Raw genomic sequence first — 18,771 nt, 5'->3', positions numbered from 1 at the left:
TCAGCAGCATCATCGTCATCATCATCATCACCATCATTATTACCTTCAATATCACTATCATCATCACCACCTTTTAATCATCACCATCATCATTCGAGTAAACCATCGTTGTCTCCAGTCATCTCGATTCACCATACAATTGGCAAGTTCCACAGTGCAACTGCTCCAGAATCCTGTTTCACGTACAGTAGGCCTATGTTATTGCAGGACCTCGTGTGTAGGATCCCATAAAACGAGCTTATCAGTTTAATTATTATAGCATCATAATCAGCAGCATCATTATCGGCATTATGTTCTGGAGTTATAAGATTAAGTAAATGTTGTGAAAGTGTGTGCTTGAGAATGTAGGTTAGTTACAATGTATTTTCAAGTTAATGTGTTTTATATTTTAACTTATATGTTCATAATATGAATGATATATTATATTTTTGGAACACTGTATAAAAAGCTCTTTTGAGTTTTCTAAATTGTCTTTTTATCAATCTTCTCTCATCATTTCTCTTGCACTAGGCTATATAGATGAAATGATTTACAGAATGTGGTCACAGAATTGTACTGCTGGTATCAAATTCATATTAGATTTATATAAGAAACTCGGTTCATGAAGAGGTCCGGGTCTCATTTGAAATAGATGTTTACGGTATGTTTTCTATATTTATTTTTATATAGCTCCATGCGACAAGCAGTGTTCGATGGTATATTCACCGGTGTGTGGATCAGATATGTACACCTATATATCTGAATGCCAGTTACAAAGAACTGTATGCAACAAGCCGTGGTTAAAAGTCATTGACAACAATCCCTGCAAATCTGTCGGTAAGTGATAAAGTCATTTTTAGGGCCACAGAGCAGTCTAAGAATCATGAAGTTAACGAAATAGGGACGTAACCACTATCTCTATTTCTGACTAATACTTGTCTAAATATAGGCCTCTATACGTTGCATAAGACATCTGTATAATTATATCCTCATGGGGAAGACAGTGGACAATATTGATATCCTTGTTTTGATTAACGAATTAAAATGCTGACAGAGGTGATATGCAGAGAGATTTATATCGTAAGATTTCATGCTCCAAAAACTCAATGTATTTGAATTAATCGGACATGTTTAATATAGATGGGGGTAGGCCAAGAATAAAATATTTCTGCTTGTGCATTTTTACATAAAAAAATACACATTTCGCTCTGTGAATTTGAGACCACCAAAGATCTTATTATAAGATGTTTGAGAACAACTCTGCGACCTGAAAATGAAGAGTAGTCTCGGGGTTCCGTCTCAGACTTATGTGTTAGCTGTGTTTTAAAAGATAAAAGATTGTTAGTAGGTACTTTGAAAAGATGGTTAGACTGTGGTCTCGAATTGGTTGGAGGGAAACTGTATCTGTTTTAATGTGTAATATTTATAATTTGTTGTCTCTGGTGCTCGAGGTTGGTTATTTTCAGAGGTCATTTTTGCACAACAGCGCCACCAGCACGAATAGGTCACACTGAACTTTTACTATAGTTTAACGGTACATGTCAGCGGAGTCCAACATCTTATAGGTCTACATGTCTATCAGTTCACTTTAGCTTGCAACACATAATGTAGAACTATTTATACGCTAAAGGCATTCATTCTGATAGGCTCTACTTAACTATAATAAGTCTGTATCAACTTAGTTTAATGGCAAAACGTACTTTTAATGTGTTAATAACAATTTCTGCGTCGACTAATGTCTGTAGAATACCTTAGTTCAAGCACTTTCAACATGCGTAGTTTGAACAGAAACACATAGTTTAATTGGAATATTTTGTGTATAACAGAATTAGCTAGAATATAGTAAATGGCTTACAGTAGTACCTTCCAATACAATGTTTTCATCTACGGTACAAGTCATTATCAATTTAAATCGCAGCTGTATAACATAATAAAAATATTAAATAAATATTTTCATGAAATGTAATTGTTTATATATTTAAGTGCGATTTCTCGATTTGTATCAATAATGACTACCCGTGGACTTACTATACTAAGACTCAGAGGTTTTGCACTTAACTCAAATTAAGTTAAATTAGGTATGTGGGCAAATATGGTTGGTCGTATTTAAGACATCGTTCTATTGACCTTTCCTATACACGCCTTTCTAGAACATAATGTTCATAGATTATTACCATTTTGTGCATATTGTACAAACAATATTTGAATTGCAATTACTTTTATATATAAATAAGTTATTAGATTTCAGTATTAGTTTCTAGCCAATTAACGAACGCATGGCCTACATAAGGCCTACTCTTTTATGTTCTGCTTATACAGTGAATTACAAGAGAGACAAATTAAGGATGTAGGACTTTATCACAGCAAAGACCGAATTGTATTGATTTGTGCCTAGACTCAAATAAGAGTAATAAATCGCTTTCATTGTATAATGTATTGATTTGATGATGATTTCATGCTACTCAGGTTGTAAGACATTATGTGCACCGACAGAGAAACCCGTATGTGGTACAAATTGCATCACGTACGAGAATGAATGCGAACTTGATAACGACAGAAGGTGCGCCGCACAGCAATTTCCACAGCTTACAAAGTCATACAACGGCGATTGCAGAGGTGAGTTTGAACTGCATAAATTACTTTCAAAATGATATGAGATTTACCCATCATAAGCACGTTTCATGATGAAAATTCTGCCGTTAAAGTTCCGTTCTAAAGTGCTTTTTTAAGGCCAGAAGACTACGGAAATCTCATCGGATTATTAATTAATTATTCCCTTTCATTGAAAACGTAAACAATTATGCAAAACGTGTAACCATCGGCGCCTTCGGGGTATGACATGTCATGTAGCAGTACGCTCACCGCAGAGAAGAACATTTAATATTCACATACAGCTAGGCACCTATAGTTTTATTATGTGACAGATACAATGTAGATTAAGTGCATTGCTTAAGGATATGTGTAAACTTCAGATACCTCTTAGTTCGGCACATCAAAAGCTATGGGAACATATTATATGAGGTGGGTGTGTGTGTTAACAGATCGAAATACGCATGCGCAAATCCGTAAATAACGTACGTCGAGCACGTAAAATTCTAAAATTAATGTATTCCGCAACGCAAGATGAATACATTATGACGTCATCCGTTAACGTTAAGGTTAACGTCGTGCTGCGAAAACACCTAATGTTTTTACAAAGGTGTAGCCGCGTTAGTTTGCTATAGAACAATATAAGAGATGACAACAGCACTTTCAAGACTATAAAATGTATTAGCTTATTAGCTTTTGTCCACACAGTGGAATTCATCAAGTGACTGTACAAATAAGATCCCATATTTTACAGTCTCTAGGTGGACGAAAGCTAGTGCTAATAAATTTTAGTTAAAAGTGCTGTTGTCATTTCGTATATGCATATCTCACAAACGCACAAAAGCCTATAATGCTTGTATAGAGATAATGTCGGATTTATTTTAATTTTATACCAAGGACTAAATGTCAAAGATGTAAAATATTCATATCATATTCATATTCAATGATTCTCAGTTGATGAAAACTAAGTCATATCTATTAACTTGACTTAAATTTGTTAGCATTTAGTTGTGAAATACGCCGACCGTACAAATGCAGCAAGTGTTTGCTACTAACTGGACGAGTATGTGGCTCAGACGGAAAACGCTACAAAAGCGAATGTCATCTGCTGCTCAAGGCCTGCACGAAGCCAGATTTGAAGTTAGTTAAGTGTAAGTGCATTTAATCTATATGCAGGCAATTTGCAGTTAGCTTTATAGCCCATATATATATATATATATATATATATAGGCCTATAAATATAGTATATATATTATAAATCAAAATGACACTGTTTAATTAAATATAAATCATCAAAGAAAGGAAAATACAGTGTTCAAAATAAAGGACATGATAAGGTCAAATTAAAACATTGTTTGTTTGCCCTTCTTTAAAAAAAAAAGATAAATAGGGGCGGGGGGAAAATGTTTTTTTTTTATTCATTTATTTAAAAAAAAATACTCATCAGATGGAAAAAAAATAACCCACAGATACGGGGTGCCGTTTGGGGTACATAATTATTTATGTAACAACAGAATTAGTTATGTACACATACTATTTTGACAGTAATGATTCTGTGGTACATAATTATTTCTGTAACAACAGAATGGCTATTTAAAGACATAATTATTAGTGTCCCAAACGGCGCCCCGTAACAGAGGCCTAGAATGGCAAAATCTTACATCAGACAACAACTTCAGACTAATTTGTAGGGCATCTGGCAAAAAATCAAGATAAATTTACTCACATTTTTTAAAATTTGTAATTTGTAATTTGTTTTTCCGCCCCTATTTTTTCAGTGAGTTAGGGGTGGGTGGAGGAGGGCAAACAAACAATTTTTTGGCCTTAATACATCGTGTAGCATAGCTCTCAACGAATGTTGTCCTATAAATAAATGAATAAATAAATAAAATGTGTAATAAAATGTCGCCGACGGGACTTGAACCTGCGACCTCTCGCTGTCAAGGCGAGCATCATAATCATTAGACTACAGTCTTCCCTAAAGAAGTGCGTGTTTTTATATTCTGTTTCCTGGTGATTATTTTATTCGTATTAATTGCACGACAATTGGTCACTGTGTTTAAAATATGGTAGGCGTATATGCAATATTTCAATTTGTTATTTGCTCCCTTTTGTTCTGTTATTTTAACAGGTCCGCGACGTAAACCTAAAGGAAATTGTACCATTCCAATTGATCTTGCAAATGCAGAGGTTGCCGATTGGTACCCTGGTGATGTTGTTCCACAAGGTACCAGACTTGTATTTTCTTGCAAGAAGGGGTATGCGATGAAAGGTAATGCCAAAGTTAAATGCAAGGGCAAACCAATCGTACCGCCAAAGTGTTATGGTAAGTAATAAACTCTCACTCACTCATACCCCATGATATTCCTCCTAATTTCAGATATTTCATATAATTTATATAATGATACGATATTTTCGTAAATAATATATAACCATATGGCAATGAATTTTAAAATAAATGCATATAATTGCATGTCTTTTACAGCTAATTGTAACGAAATAACAGTTTTTGACAACGGTGGTTTTAGGGGATCGTCTACTCATGGAAAAGAGTATACTTTCTGGTGCGATGTTGGATACAGCCTTATTGGTAAATCATCAATTAAGTGTTCTAATGGAGATTATTCGTCATCGATTCCAGATTGCAGAGGTTCGCAGTTTTTAAAGATTAATAATACAAATCATATGTTTATATAACTGATAAGACGCATAGCAAACTAACGTACGTTTAATAAACACAAGTGTATAATAATTATTTCTGTTTTCATGGTAGCTAACTGTCAACCAGTCACTTCATTCTTAAATGGTCGTTACACTGGTAATTCTGAACATGGGCTCGGTTATTCGTTTTCTTGCGATAAAGGTTACAGTTTAATCGGTGATGGAAATGTGAATTGTCGCGATGGTAAATACTCTTCTCCAATCCCAGAATGTAAAGGTAAGAAAAACAATAATAAACAGTGTTCCATATGTTAAATATTTTGTGATAAAATATTTGTACAGTGACACACTTGGATTTCCCTACATCACCTATTTTTTATTTTACTTTTTTTAAAGATAAATTTAGGCTTTACATTAACAGTAACAAAAGGCCTTCCAGATTCGCCTAATTTGATATGAAGGCCGTTATTTGTGACGTACAGTATACTGTAAGGAAGTTGATCAAAAGTGTAGTCAAGATTTGCAGATATCATTTCAGTGCTAGTTATGGGATCAATATATTGGACAAATGTATTCTCGAGAGACACGTCAATTATTTGATTTGTCTTTCTTCAATACACTTCTTTATAACACATTTTATAAGAACACCAAGGCTGAAATTTTTAAAAACAAGAACAAACACAAATTGAGGCTTAAAGCAGCAAAACCTCATTTATTGGTTCTTATAAAACAAATATAGGCCTATAGGCTTTAACAGGTTTTGGGTATTAGAAACAAGATCGGCTTAAACAATATAATAATTCCAAATAAAAGGCGACACGGCAATTAAATGAAAATACAATATATGTTGATAACAAAAAACCCTGTGGTATCATAATTACTGAAGGCGTTGTGTAATACCATTTATATGTTGAAGTTATGCTTATTTCTATAGCTGACTGTCTTGACCTGAAAACCTTAGCGAATGGTCGCATCATACCAGCCATTACTCATGGTGAAGAAGCCTTATTCATCTGTTATAAGGGTTACACGCTCGTTGGCGTGAATAAAACTCGCTGTATAGATGGGTCATATACAGATAAAATACCAACATGTGCAGGTACGGGTGGAATTGTACAGACACTATGTTAAGCATAATTTTAGCGGACCAGTAATGAATTGATATAATCACCGCAATTACTACCACTATCGTGATTATCACCGCCCCTCGTATTATCACCATTGTTGTTACTTAAACATCATCGTCGTCATCATCATCACTATCAACACCACCACAATCACCATCCTCCTCCTCCTCATCATCATCATCATCATTTTCATCATCCTCATTACAAACATCATTATTATCACTATCATTGTCGTCAACTAAAACTACCAACATTATCACTATCATATTATTTTATTATCATCATAGTTGATAATACTAATTAATATGGTGGGACCAACCTATTATTCTCATTAAAATATTTAAACGAAATGTATAATGATATTTTTTCACAGGAATCCTTAACGTAAACCTTAAAATCCAATTTATATTCTCATACCTCAGAAAATTGTGCCGAGGCAGTGGTACCACTGAACGGCTTAGCTGTAGGTGATTCATATCATGGTGCAAAGGTAACGTTTACATGTCAGCCGGGATTTACGTTGGATGGTGTTAATTCAACAACATGTATTAACGGCAGATATGAACATGAATCTCCTCGCTGTCGTTGTAAGTGGCATATACTTCATTTACTTTATGTACAATATGCATGTGACTAGGTGTCAAGGGCTCCTTGGTTTACTTGTTACTATTGAGTCTTACATGCTATTATTCAAATTATAAATTGTTAAAAATATTGTTGCATAGCTCGTAATATTGGAACAGTAATCGGATGGCGTTGGGTATACGAATCGGAATGAGAAAAATAAAAATCTCTAAATAAGTTAATATCATATGATGTATATACAGGTCTCCCTTCAATGAAAGACCCCTCCAATTTAAGGCCACCTCAAATTAAAGACCACTATTCTGTGGTCCCAAATTAACAAAATTCTTTTATCTTTATTATTCTGAGAGACCGAAGGTACTACCATGGAAACCCCTGTCCCAAAAGTGGTCTTTAATTGGAGAGAGACCTGTATTATATATGATAAAACAAATTCGAGAAAAAAGGGCCTATATATAATGTATGAGCATATTTATGATGTCGTGATACAGGAATATGAAAATGTGCAGTACTAATCTTCACTTTATCTTCATTCAATGAAAATGCTGCAGTAAAAGAATTAGGTAAAGTATTAATGTAAATGAATGTTCTCTGATCAAATGTGTTTGTTCTTTTTGTGATTTTGTAATGTAATCGTGTTTCAGTCAAAATTAAGATTTATGTAGCAAAGTGTTTCTAATCAATTTTAACGTTTGTATGCTAAGCATCTAGTAACCTACTTAACTCAGCCTAATACCGAACTATGAATCCTGGGGGGTAGGGACAACACTCACATAAGGATCTAGTGATCCGCAAAACCTAGCCTACTCTTAATGAACTATGCATCCTGGGGTAGGGACAACACTCGCATAAAGACCTTGCGATCCGCAAAACTTACTCTTACTGAACTTTCTATCCTGGGGTATGTACATCACACCACTAAGTTTCCGTGTGCCGCAAGCTTATTCTTACCGAACTAGCTACCCTTTAGAGGGAAAGTTACACCACCGGTTTCTGGTAACCCACATAATACTGACATTCCTTCACTGCCACCAGCAACGCCTACAGAATTATGAATCCAGGAGCACCTTTAGAGGGAAAGTTAGACCCGGTTTCTGGTAACCCACATATTCCATCCTAACATAACTTTAAAGCTTTACATTAGAACACTCCACTCTTACCAGCAACGCCCACATAATTATGAATCCAGGGCCACATCTATTCAAATATGTTAATTTTTAAGTATTTCTGTAAGCGTATTCAAACACTCTTTTAAACTTTAAAACATAATATTAAATTTCTTATTCTACTACCAGCTCTATGTGATGATAAGATAGAAGTTGTTGGTGGTACTTATTCTGGTTCAGTTAATCACGGCCAAACGATACACATCCAATGTAACACTGGTTATACTTTGGAAGGTGACGGTATAGTGGCATGTAATATGAATGGGAGGCTCAACTCAAGTTTAGAAGTTTGTAAAGGTAAGCTAAACAATTTGACAACTATTAATAGGGGCCTATGTTATCAACACTCGATGGCCACTGCTTTATAAATCCCTCTTTTAAAGAGTGTCACTGTGTCTGCCAAACTGTAATACTGCACATACTCAGAGCTTTAATATGTACTAGTTTTTCAATAGTTTATTAAATTGTTTGCTTTCAGTACGGTAGTTATTAAGACTTGATGTTGATTTGTTCTTAAATGATTTTCACTTGACATAGCACATCATCCAAATGTTCAAGAATACGATTCTGTATATATGGGCTTGAAGGCATTGACTTAATTTTCTGTCAGATGTGAGTAGGTCATGCATCCCGAATGGCAGCCGATGCCCAAGAAAAAGATTGGTTGCCATAAACCTGTGTTGAGGCTCGAATTAAATGTGCTAGAAGAGAAAATATATATCCTGACCTCAATTATATCTTATAATTAGGCCTATATGTGCGTTTATTGTCATTACCAGAAAAAAGTAAATTAATTGAAATGAAGGTAATTCATATTTCCCATTTGCATCTGACAGTTCATTTGTTGTTTGATTTATATGAAATTTATAAAATTAAGTATGGAAGTGTCGTGTTCATATACGCGACGAAGTGTTGAAACTGGCACTCGAATAAACTAAACATAAAAATTAAGAATTGATGAGTATTGTATTATCTAATTTCAGCTAAATGCCAACGTCCCAATCTTGCCAATGGGTACGTATCGGGAGATCCCGTCCACGGTGAACAAATAACATACACATGCATCGAAGGATTCACAATGCAAGGCTCTAGTACAACAACATGCAACGACGGGAACTACGAAGACCGATCTCCTGTATGTCAAGGTAAGTTGAAATGCAAGCAGAAAATACACAAGCATTGTTCCCATAGAATCGCTACACGCTATCACAGACTCCTTTGGCGACGCTGATTAGTCAGTTTAATTTAGCTTGATTTACACATAATCGCTACACTGTTTTTAGTACAATCGTAGTATGCGTAGCAGTTCCCGACGCAATCGGAAAGACTCCGATTCGACCGAAAGCTCAGCATCACCGAAAATCTATCGGCGATAGCGTGTGCGTTGGTATGGAAACCAAGCTTCAGTGGGAGCGTTCCCGATTTCATCGGGGACGGCTACGCAGTGCAAGGATTGCAGTGAAAACGCTGTAGCGACTGTGTAGCGATTGTAGAAACCAAGCTTTATAAAGACAAACCTTCAAAACATGAAAACTCACGGCTCTATACCTAGAAAAATCATACAAAACAATTCCCCAAGACCCACCACCACCACATATACATCAAGGTAAGATCAGTACGCTTAACAGTTGAGTACATCCAGGTCTCTTTCACTTGCTTATGCCTCAGAAATGCGAACCAGGAGCCATTTTGTATACAATTATGAACATATGATGTTATCTATTAAGTGTTCAATTGCTTTGATTCGAATGAATTAGTAGAAATTAAGTACCGGTAAATAATTGACAAGTAATGTTTTCTTTTTGTATTTTAAGCTAAATGCCAACTTCCAAACCTTGCCAATGGTGACGTATCTGGAGGTGACGTATCTGGAGATTCCGTCCACGGTGGACAAATAACATACACATGCAACGAAGGATTCACACTAGAGGGTTCTAATACAACAACGTGCAACGACGGGAACTATCAGGACCCACCCCCTCTATGTCGAGGTAAGTTGAAACTTGAAACATGCAATTTCATTTTTTTCAAGAACAGTTCCTTCTGTCATGTGTCAAACATACTTACAGTTAAAAAAAAAAAACAAACCACTGCAAAAAAAGAAAAGTAAGATAAGACTAACTAGAAATATTTTTTTTCACACTATTTGAGATAACTACAGTAATTCTGTTACAGCAAAATGTGATAGTTCAACCGTAATACCTTTCGGAAATTACACTGGATCTCTCATTCATGGAACATCGATTCAAGTGACGTGTCATCTTGGTTATAAACTTGTGGGTGATGGCGAGATAATGTGTAAGGATGGCCAGTTTACTTCCAACCTGAATGTCTGTAAAGGTAATAATAATGAGTGTTTTCATTGTTTATAATAAGTCATTTCGTTAGTCTGAATTGCGCATGCGCATATCCAAGGCCAATCGACAAAAAACTTTGTTGTGTGTATGTGATGTATGTTTGTTTCTCTGTCGATCGACCTTGATATAGACAGACTATGAAATGGCCTAATAATATCTCTTCATAATAAAGTTTTATTCCGCCTTCGATTGTACTGTTAAGAAGAGAAAGTTGTGCTCTCGACGGAAGTTGAATAACAAAACATTTCAGATCTTAACATTAACAAACGTTAATGATACATTATGAAGCATCTTTTCTTATGATATCTTTATGATCTTTCCATCTATATTTTTTACCCGCATCCATTGCTAAGTAATCCACATTTTTTTCATAATGCCTTTGTTTGCAATTGCAGCTTCCTGTTCTCCTCCATTTTCTTTCACCAATGGCGAAATGACTGGGGATTTTTCACATGGCGGACACATTGTATTTGGCTGTGACCCTGGCTATAAGCTTGACGGAGCGTCGTCAACAACGTGTGTAGATGGAAGCTTACAAGACCCTGTTCCTACCTGTCTTGGTGAGTATACTGTGATAAAATAGAACTTTCTCAATTGTCAATCAAACTTGACCAACTAAAACAGCTCCAGCTATTCGCGTTGTACCACAAACATTTTTGTTGTCCTACAAACGCAGGTGCTTACATGCGTATACGCTGCGTTTTGCAAGAAAAGAAATAATACCAAATGTGGGCCCAATGTTTATTGTGCTTTTAACTACTGAGAGAGTCATTTGAACGCACAGAATAAAGCATACTGTATGATTCCTATATTAATTATTTACTTAAAACCTTGCGTTGTCAGTTTTAAGTACTTTTGCAGCCTGTATTGGACTAAAACTGGAATGTTTTGAAGTTGTTACCATATTTCATCATCTAAAGTGAGCATTTTTCATCACAGAGATAATGTTTATCATAGGCCTATGCCTTTCTCATTGTTTTAGCGTTGTGTACTCCCGATAGCCCTGCGAACGGGACCGTGACAGGAGACTTCACACATGGGGGACAAGTACAATTCAGCTGTTTTACAGGTTTTGCTCTCGATGGTGTTAATATGACAACATGTGACAATGGAAACCTCAAAGACCCGGTCCCATTTTGTCGAGGTATGTACCAAAGGTCACGCTCGTATACTGTAGTACTATTATGTAATAATATTGAAAGACTACGGTACCAATATTTTTTTCATATGTGAATGTAGGACTATTTTTTTTAGTGAAATTAATGATGTGAACATCAGATTTAATTGCGTAATATCATAGTCCTTCAAACCCAACCGACGTAATTTAGTAAGGGCTTAGGTTCGATAATACTTGATGCGAAAATACGTTACATCTTATATGCCAGAATATATCAAATTAATATAATCTTAGAAGGGTTAATCTATAACAGATTCAATTTTTACAAGATTTTAATTCATGATATATACAGCATAGTATTAGCAAATGTGCTTATGCTTTTAACCGTTTCTATAACATCCAGCAAAATGCCCAGAACTTTCTGCACCGGAGAATGGAATCCTTGAGACTTTTGATAATATCCACGATGGTATTACAACATTCAAATGCTTAGACGGTTTTACATTAGATGGTGCTGAAACATTGAAATGCATCGGCGGACATTATGATAACAAACAGCCTACGTGTGCTAGTGAGTTATATCCTTGTATTAACCAACAAAAACGATATTAAACTGATCTTTTCTTATATATGATATGAACTTAAAACACTGAAAAACAGCAAGTGAGGGCTCGCACATGCATGAGTAAATACTTTAAACCTCAGAATACATGAATCAAAAGTGGCTGAGACGGATTGGTATACTCAATTCGTAGGGGTGTTTATTTAAAGGAATAATGGCAATAGTTATCTACGTATTTATAATAAACTAACNNNCCCCCCCCCCCCCACCCACAAAAAAGTGAACTAAACCACAATTATGATAGGCTAATCCTAACCAACAGTTTTATTGTTGCTATGATATTGACATTTTAACGCTCATTTAACTTACCAGGCGGATGCACACCACCGAATCCTCCCGTTAACGGATACATCACTCCTGGCAGCAGCTACGGGCATGGTGATACGGTATTTTTCAAGTGTGATAGGGATTACAGCTTAGTTGGTGCTAAAAAGGACACGTGTAAAGACGGCCAATATAAATATGATGCCCCGATTTGTAAAAGTAGGCACGGAATCTTATGAATTATGATACAATTACAATTTGTGTTTACATGCTCCAAAATTATTGGTTTCAATCTATTTCGTTCCCAAACAGTGAGTTTTAAGCAGTGAATGGAATTTTTTTTAACTTTAACTAAGATTTTTTTTTTCAATTCAGAGAAATGCCCACGCCAAAAGGAATTCCCTAAAGGTGAAATTAATTCAAACCGCGGGCATCTTGGCGTCACAACATTTAAGTGTTACGAGGGCTTCACGTTGGTAGGTGTCAACGAGACAAAATGTTTTAACGGAGAATACCAGGATGAAACTCCTATATGCCACGGTAAACACAATAGTTATGTATGATACAGCCAACGACGAACACTGTAAAACCAGCGTGGAGGATTTAAACACAAGGCTAAACGTCTTTAGGCATGGTCTAATGTGTTTAGGTTCCTGACATGTTTAGCAATAAATCATATGGGTTGGACAGCATGACATTAAATACTTAAGCACATTTTAGTATGGAAATTACACTACTAGAATACCACTCAGTGTCATAATCATTCATTGTCATTACGGTATACATTGGAAAAACTGTTTACAGTATGTTTTCTTTTATACCATATTTATTTATTTATGTATGTGTGATACGGTATGATTTTAAGCCCTGTCCAAAATATAACATTTCTTTTGACAAAAAGATGTGACATGCCTAAATATGGTCATGATGACATCACATCAGAACCATATATAGGTACATCATAGATATATATGGGCATACAATAGTTTTTTGTTGTCAAAGAAAATTTGATACAGAACTGACGAGTAAACAGGTCACTAAAGTCGAAAATCCGCCAATTATATCTAGCTTGTTATTTTCTAGAAAATTGCAAGCCACCAGACGACATCGAACATGGGTCGTATTCCGGCGAACTTACACACGGAGGTGTTATAACATATTCCTGTTCTATAGGCCGTTCAGTTATTGGTAACTCACAACGTAACTGTTCTGATGGAATTTTAAGTGGCACTGATCCAGAATGTCGAAGTTAGTAGTCCTATAATACCCATCTGTAAATATACTTTTTTCATGGCATCATACAATTTAATTGTCCATTTAAAAGCTATAATTTATCAATTCGATCTATACTACTTCTACGAAGTTTACATAAGGAGAAAACAAGGTACGGTTTTGTGACAAACCCCTTTACATTTTAATTAAGATATTTTCCTTTAAAGTGTATTTTAAAATCTTCCTATAATACAATAAAAAAAAATCATAAAACTATCGGTACACCATGTGTAAAGATATGGTTTTTAAGGTAAAACCACTAGTTGGTTGTCTTACTCGACATTTCGGTGAGATTGCTCTGATGACGGTCGAGACAACTAACTAGTGGTTTTGCCTCAAAGACCATATTTTTACACATGGCGTACCGAAAGATTTTGTTATTGATACTTGGCACACCTTTAAGAAATATTTTATAATACAATAATTAAAAAAATTGCTGATAATATTCCACACTTGTATATATATTTACAGAAATGTGCGCAGAATTTGATTTTCCGAACGGTGTAGTCACAGGCGAACGGGTGCACAATGCGTCTCTAACTTTCAGTTGTGACGAAAACTACATCCTGGAAGGTCAGAGTTCAATGTTGTGTATTGATGGCGTCTACAATGATAACATCCCGCGATGTGTTGGTAACTACTTTTTTCTTAACTTATTAAAAAATAATAGAATCAAACTAGATTTCATGAAATCAGATTTACTAATAATATCAAAATATGAATATTAGTTAAAAAGATAAATTGTTAATTCAAAGTCATTGACAATTATATAATGGAATGTCGATGAAATCATACAATGGAATAGCGATGAACTTTATTATATGGTTAATCTATGGTGCCAAAAGAATCTTAAGTTATAATATGTACCGAAATGTTTGTTCAAACTACTTTAAAAATTATCTAACGGCTGTGAATATTAAAATGGTGAATGTAATTGCCATTACATGACCTACAGATTCTTAATTTTAACGAAAAATTATTTGACTTCATTTTATGTCTGAAGCGCCGAATCAGAGATTAATCTTAAAGCAGGGTAAGTTATTTATGGGTAGTCATGGGTATAACATTTTACTCTGTGCACTTGGTCTTATTCCTGTCAATGTATAGTTTTTTTAAATTTTTTTACTTTAATTCATTTTGGCCAACGTGGTAATTACTTAGGCCTATCTTTACTTATCAGTTTCCTGATTTACACAGCACCACTATCTTTCGACTGTTCAGTGTCTGTTTATTGTTTGTAAAGGAGAAGACGATGTTTCAATATTGAAATTGTTAAAACATATTTTAGGTGCCTGAGTAATATACATAGTGCTGTCCAGCTACCTATGCGTCTGAAAAATTTGATGTTTTAATCGGATTTGAATTCCCAACAAAGTCTCAATGAGGACTCAGATGATCAAGGCGTCTACATAGGCAGCAGAAGGTCTCGGGTTCGAATCCCGGTTGAGGCAACTTTTTTTTTTTGCACTGGAAGATTCCACATTTTCAACCTTGAAAATGTATAGAGCATTACCCCAAGGCGGCTTAGAGATTATCTCTATTACATCTTGATTTATTTACAAAAAAAGTATCTAGTCGGAGATCCGGTCTTTTCGTCAAATGTTTTAAGAAGAGGGTGTATCATATTGATCTCTGTTATTTGCCATGTATCAAGGACTAGTGCTGTCCAACACGCATGCGCAAGAGTGCGAAGAATCAATTGCTTCAACAGAATTTGAATTTCCAACGAAGCCTAAATGGCTCAGTTAGTTAAGGCGTCTGCAAGACAGCAGAAGGGCCCGTGTTCGAATCCCGGTTGAGGCATCAATGTGAAGAAAGCCTTTAGGTATCAGACTAATACCTTTTGTATAACGGCCACCTGGGTCGTCTTAATGTAAAATCTGTGTACCAATGCTAATATCGATATTTCAGATAGGCCTACTTTGTATTAGAAGACAATATAAACACATTCTTTATAAACATGTTTAATAAAGCCAACCTAGATGGAAGCAGTTAGAGTTCTAACTCTTGATTTAGAAAATTCTCCACTAGCAAAGAGCACAATTCTTAATGGTGAGTTAATCCCAAGTAATGGTAAAGTGCACTACATCTCATTAGACACTGGACCATGGATACACTGTTTTCATATGTCACAATGCACGAGAAAGCCATTATATGCGAAACTTGGGATTTTATAATTATGAATAAGAATGCACTTTTCATGATGCTTCAATCCCTATTTAAGAAGCTTAATTTTTTTCAATTTGAACGATTGTCGAAGCCCACCCGCATGACGTCACATTATTGATTAAAGGTCTATTTCTGTATATTTCAGTATTGTTAAATGTATACTGTATTGTTTTACTGCATGAAATTTAATGTGAACATGTTGATAATTAGTTTTTACTGCATTGAAGAGGACGTAAAGGTAACATACAAGATACGTTAAATCATGAAACGAAAGGTATTCATGTTGTTACAGTGTCATGTAGAATAAATACCATGATATTTGTAAATGACTTTTATGTAAGTTAATGTTTACGTCGTCCGCAGATACGTTCGGGTTAATTGTATATAACGCGTGCGTGTCACGCAGTCAATAACTGTGTTTGTGTTTTCTCCAACACTCTTGTAACAATCTGATATTTATTCTAAATTTAGACTCCTGCAAGGAACTGAAAATGGAGCATGGTACCGTGACTGGAGATTTCACTCACAATTCGAAAGTCCGTTTTACTTGTTTTGAAGGCTATAAACTTGTTGGTACACCTGAGATTACCTGTTTAGGTGGTATATATGCTTCTGAAGCACCGACTTGTCTCAGTAAGGCATCATTCATATCTATTGGTAGTACCTTATGTCAGATATACCATATTTTTGCAATTGGTGATGTAATTTTCATTTTGAGATTATAAGTTTGATTTTACTTAGTTGAACAGTGTTTGTCTTTATTTAACGTTTAAAGCAGAAATTCCATTCAGAAACAAGACATATTTATCTTTATTATTATTATCATCATCCTCCTCCTCCTTATTATCGTCATTATCACTGTCATCATAATCATCATCAGTATCCATCATCACCATCATCATTACCGCCACCATCATCGCGCGCCACCATCATCATCATTGCAACAGAACGGGAGAGGCAGTGGATGACGGCTTGTCAGCACGCTAAGTCCGCCTACTGTTCACACAGCGCATTCATCATTTTCTCTTCGTGGTCATCATTATTATATAATTTTATCATCATCAATATCATCGTTGCATTTTTCTTTTTTACTTAATTACGATAGAAAATTGTGAAGATCCCGGTACTCCCATAGACGGTTCCAAAACTTTTGCTAACTTTGACCATGGAGAAAAAGTAACATTTGAATGCATCGCTGACTTCACATTGGTTGGAAATAAAACGATAGTTTGCAAAGACGGAAGCTGGAGTAACGCAATACCAAGTTGTTCACGTAAGTATCAAAGTTAAAAATGTCTTCAGTATTTTGACTAATGCTAAGGTTCGCCAGCGGCGACCGTGCACACGTACAAGTGGACGACTCGACGGCAGATGCCGAAAGAACGTTGTTGAGTACCAGCATGGAATAAATTAATCTAACGGAGTTGATTAAAAAAAGGTCATTCTAATTTAAGATGATAATAAATTATTTATATTTTATATTATTTATATAGATCTAAATGTTAATGTTCTAGATGTTTTAGAACCTGTTTATTTTTTTCTGCGTTCAGCTTGCTCGGACGGTCAAACCTTTTATAATGGAACCTGCTTCTCTAAACATTTTGAGCGTTTAGAGATCCTCAGTGCCAAGCAAAGTTGTAAACTAAAAGGAGGACATCTTGCTACATACACTACCAGAGAAGAACTTATGAACGTCACGACAAACATCGGAGGCTACTATGCAATTGGTATCGAGGCATCTGGAAATGATTGGAAACAAGTAACTAGCGAAACCTCAGACTTTGTAAACTGGGCACCTCTCAATTGCGTGTATCTATCACAGACTCGAGGATACAGATGGTCCAATAGCAACCCATGTACACAGAAGATGCAGTATATATGTGAATATAGCTATAGTATGTATAAAATATATTCGTAATTTCTTAATTTTTAATGTGGATCAACAATTTTGTAACTTTCAATGGTTCGTCAGAAAAAAAAGTGGGGCTGTGATAATGCCAGAGAGAACTCTAGGGAGTCGCATGCGTGTATTAGTTGTGTGTTGAAGTGTATCTGGTTGAATGAAATCTGTGACAATACCAATGGTCTCTGTGGTCTACAGGTTTGACGCTTGTCTTGCAAGCATGAGATTCGCGTCGCGCACGACTGTTAAGGAACTTTTTCAAGAGAATATAATACAATGATTAGGCCTACAATTGTATTGCTGTTGCACTGTACGTTTATCATTTTCATTTCATAATTATATATTTCAGCTCGATCAATTCCTTCACCCTGTGTTCTTAACTCGGTAAACTATAACGGTCATAGTTATACAGCGATGGGATTTGGTAACAGGAAGACTTGGAGAGAAGCGCGCGACGCTTGCACAGAAGACAACGGTCAACTTATTGTTATAGACAACTACCAAGAACAAGATAGGATAAATAGCTTTTTAAAAGAATGTGGGCCGTATGAGTCGGATAGTTTCTGGATTGGTCTGATAAGAGAAGATAGTAATTCAGAATGGGGATGGATAAATAACTCTCCGTTAACATTCAATTTTTGGCCTGATTTCCAGTGCGCTTTTCTATCAGATGACGAGGATAGACATTGGTACACAGCACCGTGCGAAAACGGAGAACTGATGTACATATGTGAGAGAGGGGGTGCTGTTTGTAAGTTGTTTACCAACTTTTGGTTATATATATATATACATACATATATACATATATATACATATATTTATGTATATGTATGCTATGACAGTGATCGAATAGGCAAGATGTGTATAAGAGACAGCTATTACATCTTGATTTATTTACAAAAAAAGTATCTAGTCGGAGATCCGGTCTTTTCGTCAAATGTTTTAAGAAGAGGGTGTATC

At 35.4% G+C, this 18,771-nt stretch overlaps 1 protein-coding gene across 6 annotated transcripts in view; it reads left to right on the top strand.

The window, feature by feature from the left end:
* The window catches only part of LOC117101489 (sushi, von Willebrand factor type A, EGF and pentraxin domain-containing protein 1-like), a 47,565-nt gene that overhangs the window by 26,611 nt on the left and 2,183 nt on the right, over nt 1–18,771 (top strand). For 4 of the 6 annotated variants that reach the window (XM_033241498.1, XM_033241490.1, XM_033241474.1 and 1 more), the window contains 25 exons: nt 670–816; nt 2,446–2,595; nt 3,570–3,719; nt 4,700–4,894; nt 5,054–5,218; nt 5,342–5,506; nt 6,164–6,328; nt 6,779–6,943; nt 7,493–7,504; nt 8,237–8,404; nt 9,091–9,252; nt 9,922–10,098; nt 10,283–10,447; nt 10,860–11,024; nt 11,447–11,608; nt 11,985–12,152; nt 12,516–12,686; nt 12,843–13,007; nt 13,551–13,715; nt 14,211–14,372; nt 14,743–14,772; nt 16,380–16,541; nt 17,014–17,181; nt 17,459–17,803; nt 18,161–18,562. In XM_033241498.1, coding sequence (XP_033097389.1) covers nt 670–816; nt 2,446–2,595; nt 3,570–3,719; nt 4,700–4,894; nt 5,054–5,218; nt 5,342–5,506; nt 6,164–6,328; nt 6,779–6,943; nt 7,493–7,504; nt 8,237–8,404; nt 9,091–9,252; nt 9,922–10,098; nt 10,283–10,447; nt 10,860–11,024; nt 11,447–11,608; nt 11,985–12,152; nt 12,516–12,686; nt 12,843–13,007; nt 13,551–13,715; nt 14,211–14,372; nt 14,743–14,772; nt 16,380–16,541; nt 17,014–17,181; nt 17,459–17,803; nt 18,161–18,562 — 4,251 coding nt within the window. The remainder of the gene's footprint in view (nt 1–669; nt 817–2,445; nt 2,596–3,569; nt 3,720–4,699; nt 4,895–5,053; nt 5,219–5,341; nt 5,507–6,163; nt 6,329–6,778; nt 6,944–7,492; nt 7,505–8,236; nt 8,405–9,090; nt 9,253–9,921; nt 10,099–10,282; nt 10,448–10,859; nt 11,025–11,446; nt 11,609–11,984; nt 12,153–12,515; nt 12,687–12,842; nt 13,008–13,550; nt 13,716–14,210; nt 14,373–14,742; nt 14,773–16,379; nt 16,542–17,013; nt 17,182–17,458; nt 17,804–18,160; nt 18,563–18,771) is intronic. The other 2 variants (XM_033241464.1, XM_033241482.1) reach the window with 2 other exon arrangements.

Source organism: Anneissia japonica, unplaced genomic scaffold (assembly GCF_011630105.1).
Source record: "Anneissia japonica isolate Jap-2015-1 unplaced genomic scaffold, ASM1163010v1 scaffold1005_len2656397_cov198, whole genome shotgun sequence".
In the NCBI taxonomy this organism is placed as follows: Eukaryota; Metazoa; Echinodermata; class Crinoidea; order Comatulida; family Comatulidae; genus Anneissia; species Anneissia japonica.
This window is presented reverse-complemented; position numbering and strand designations above follow the sequence as displayed.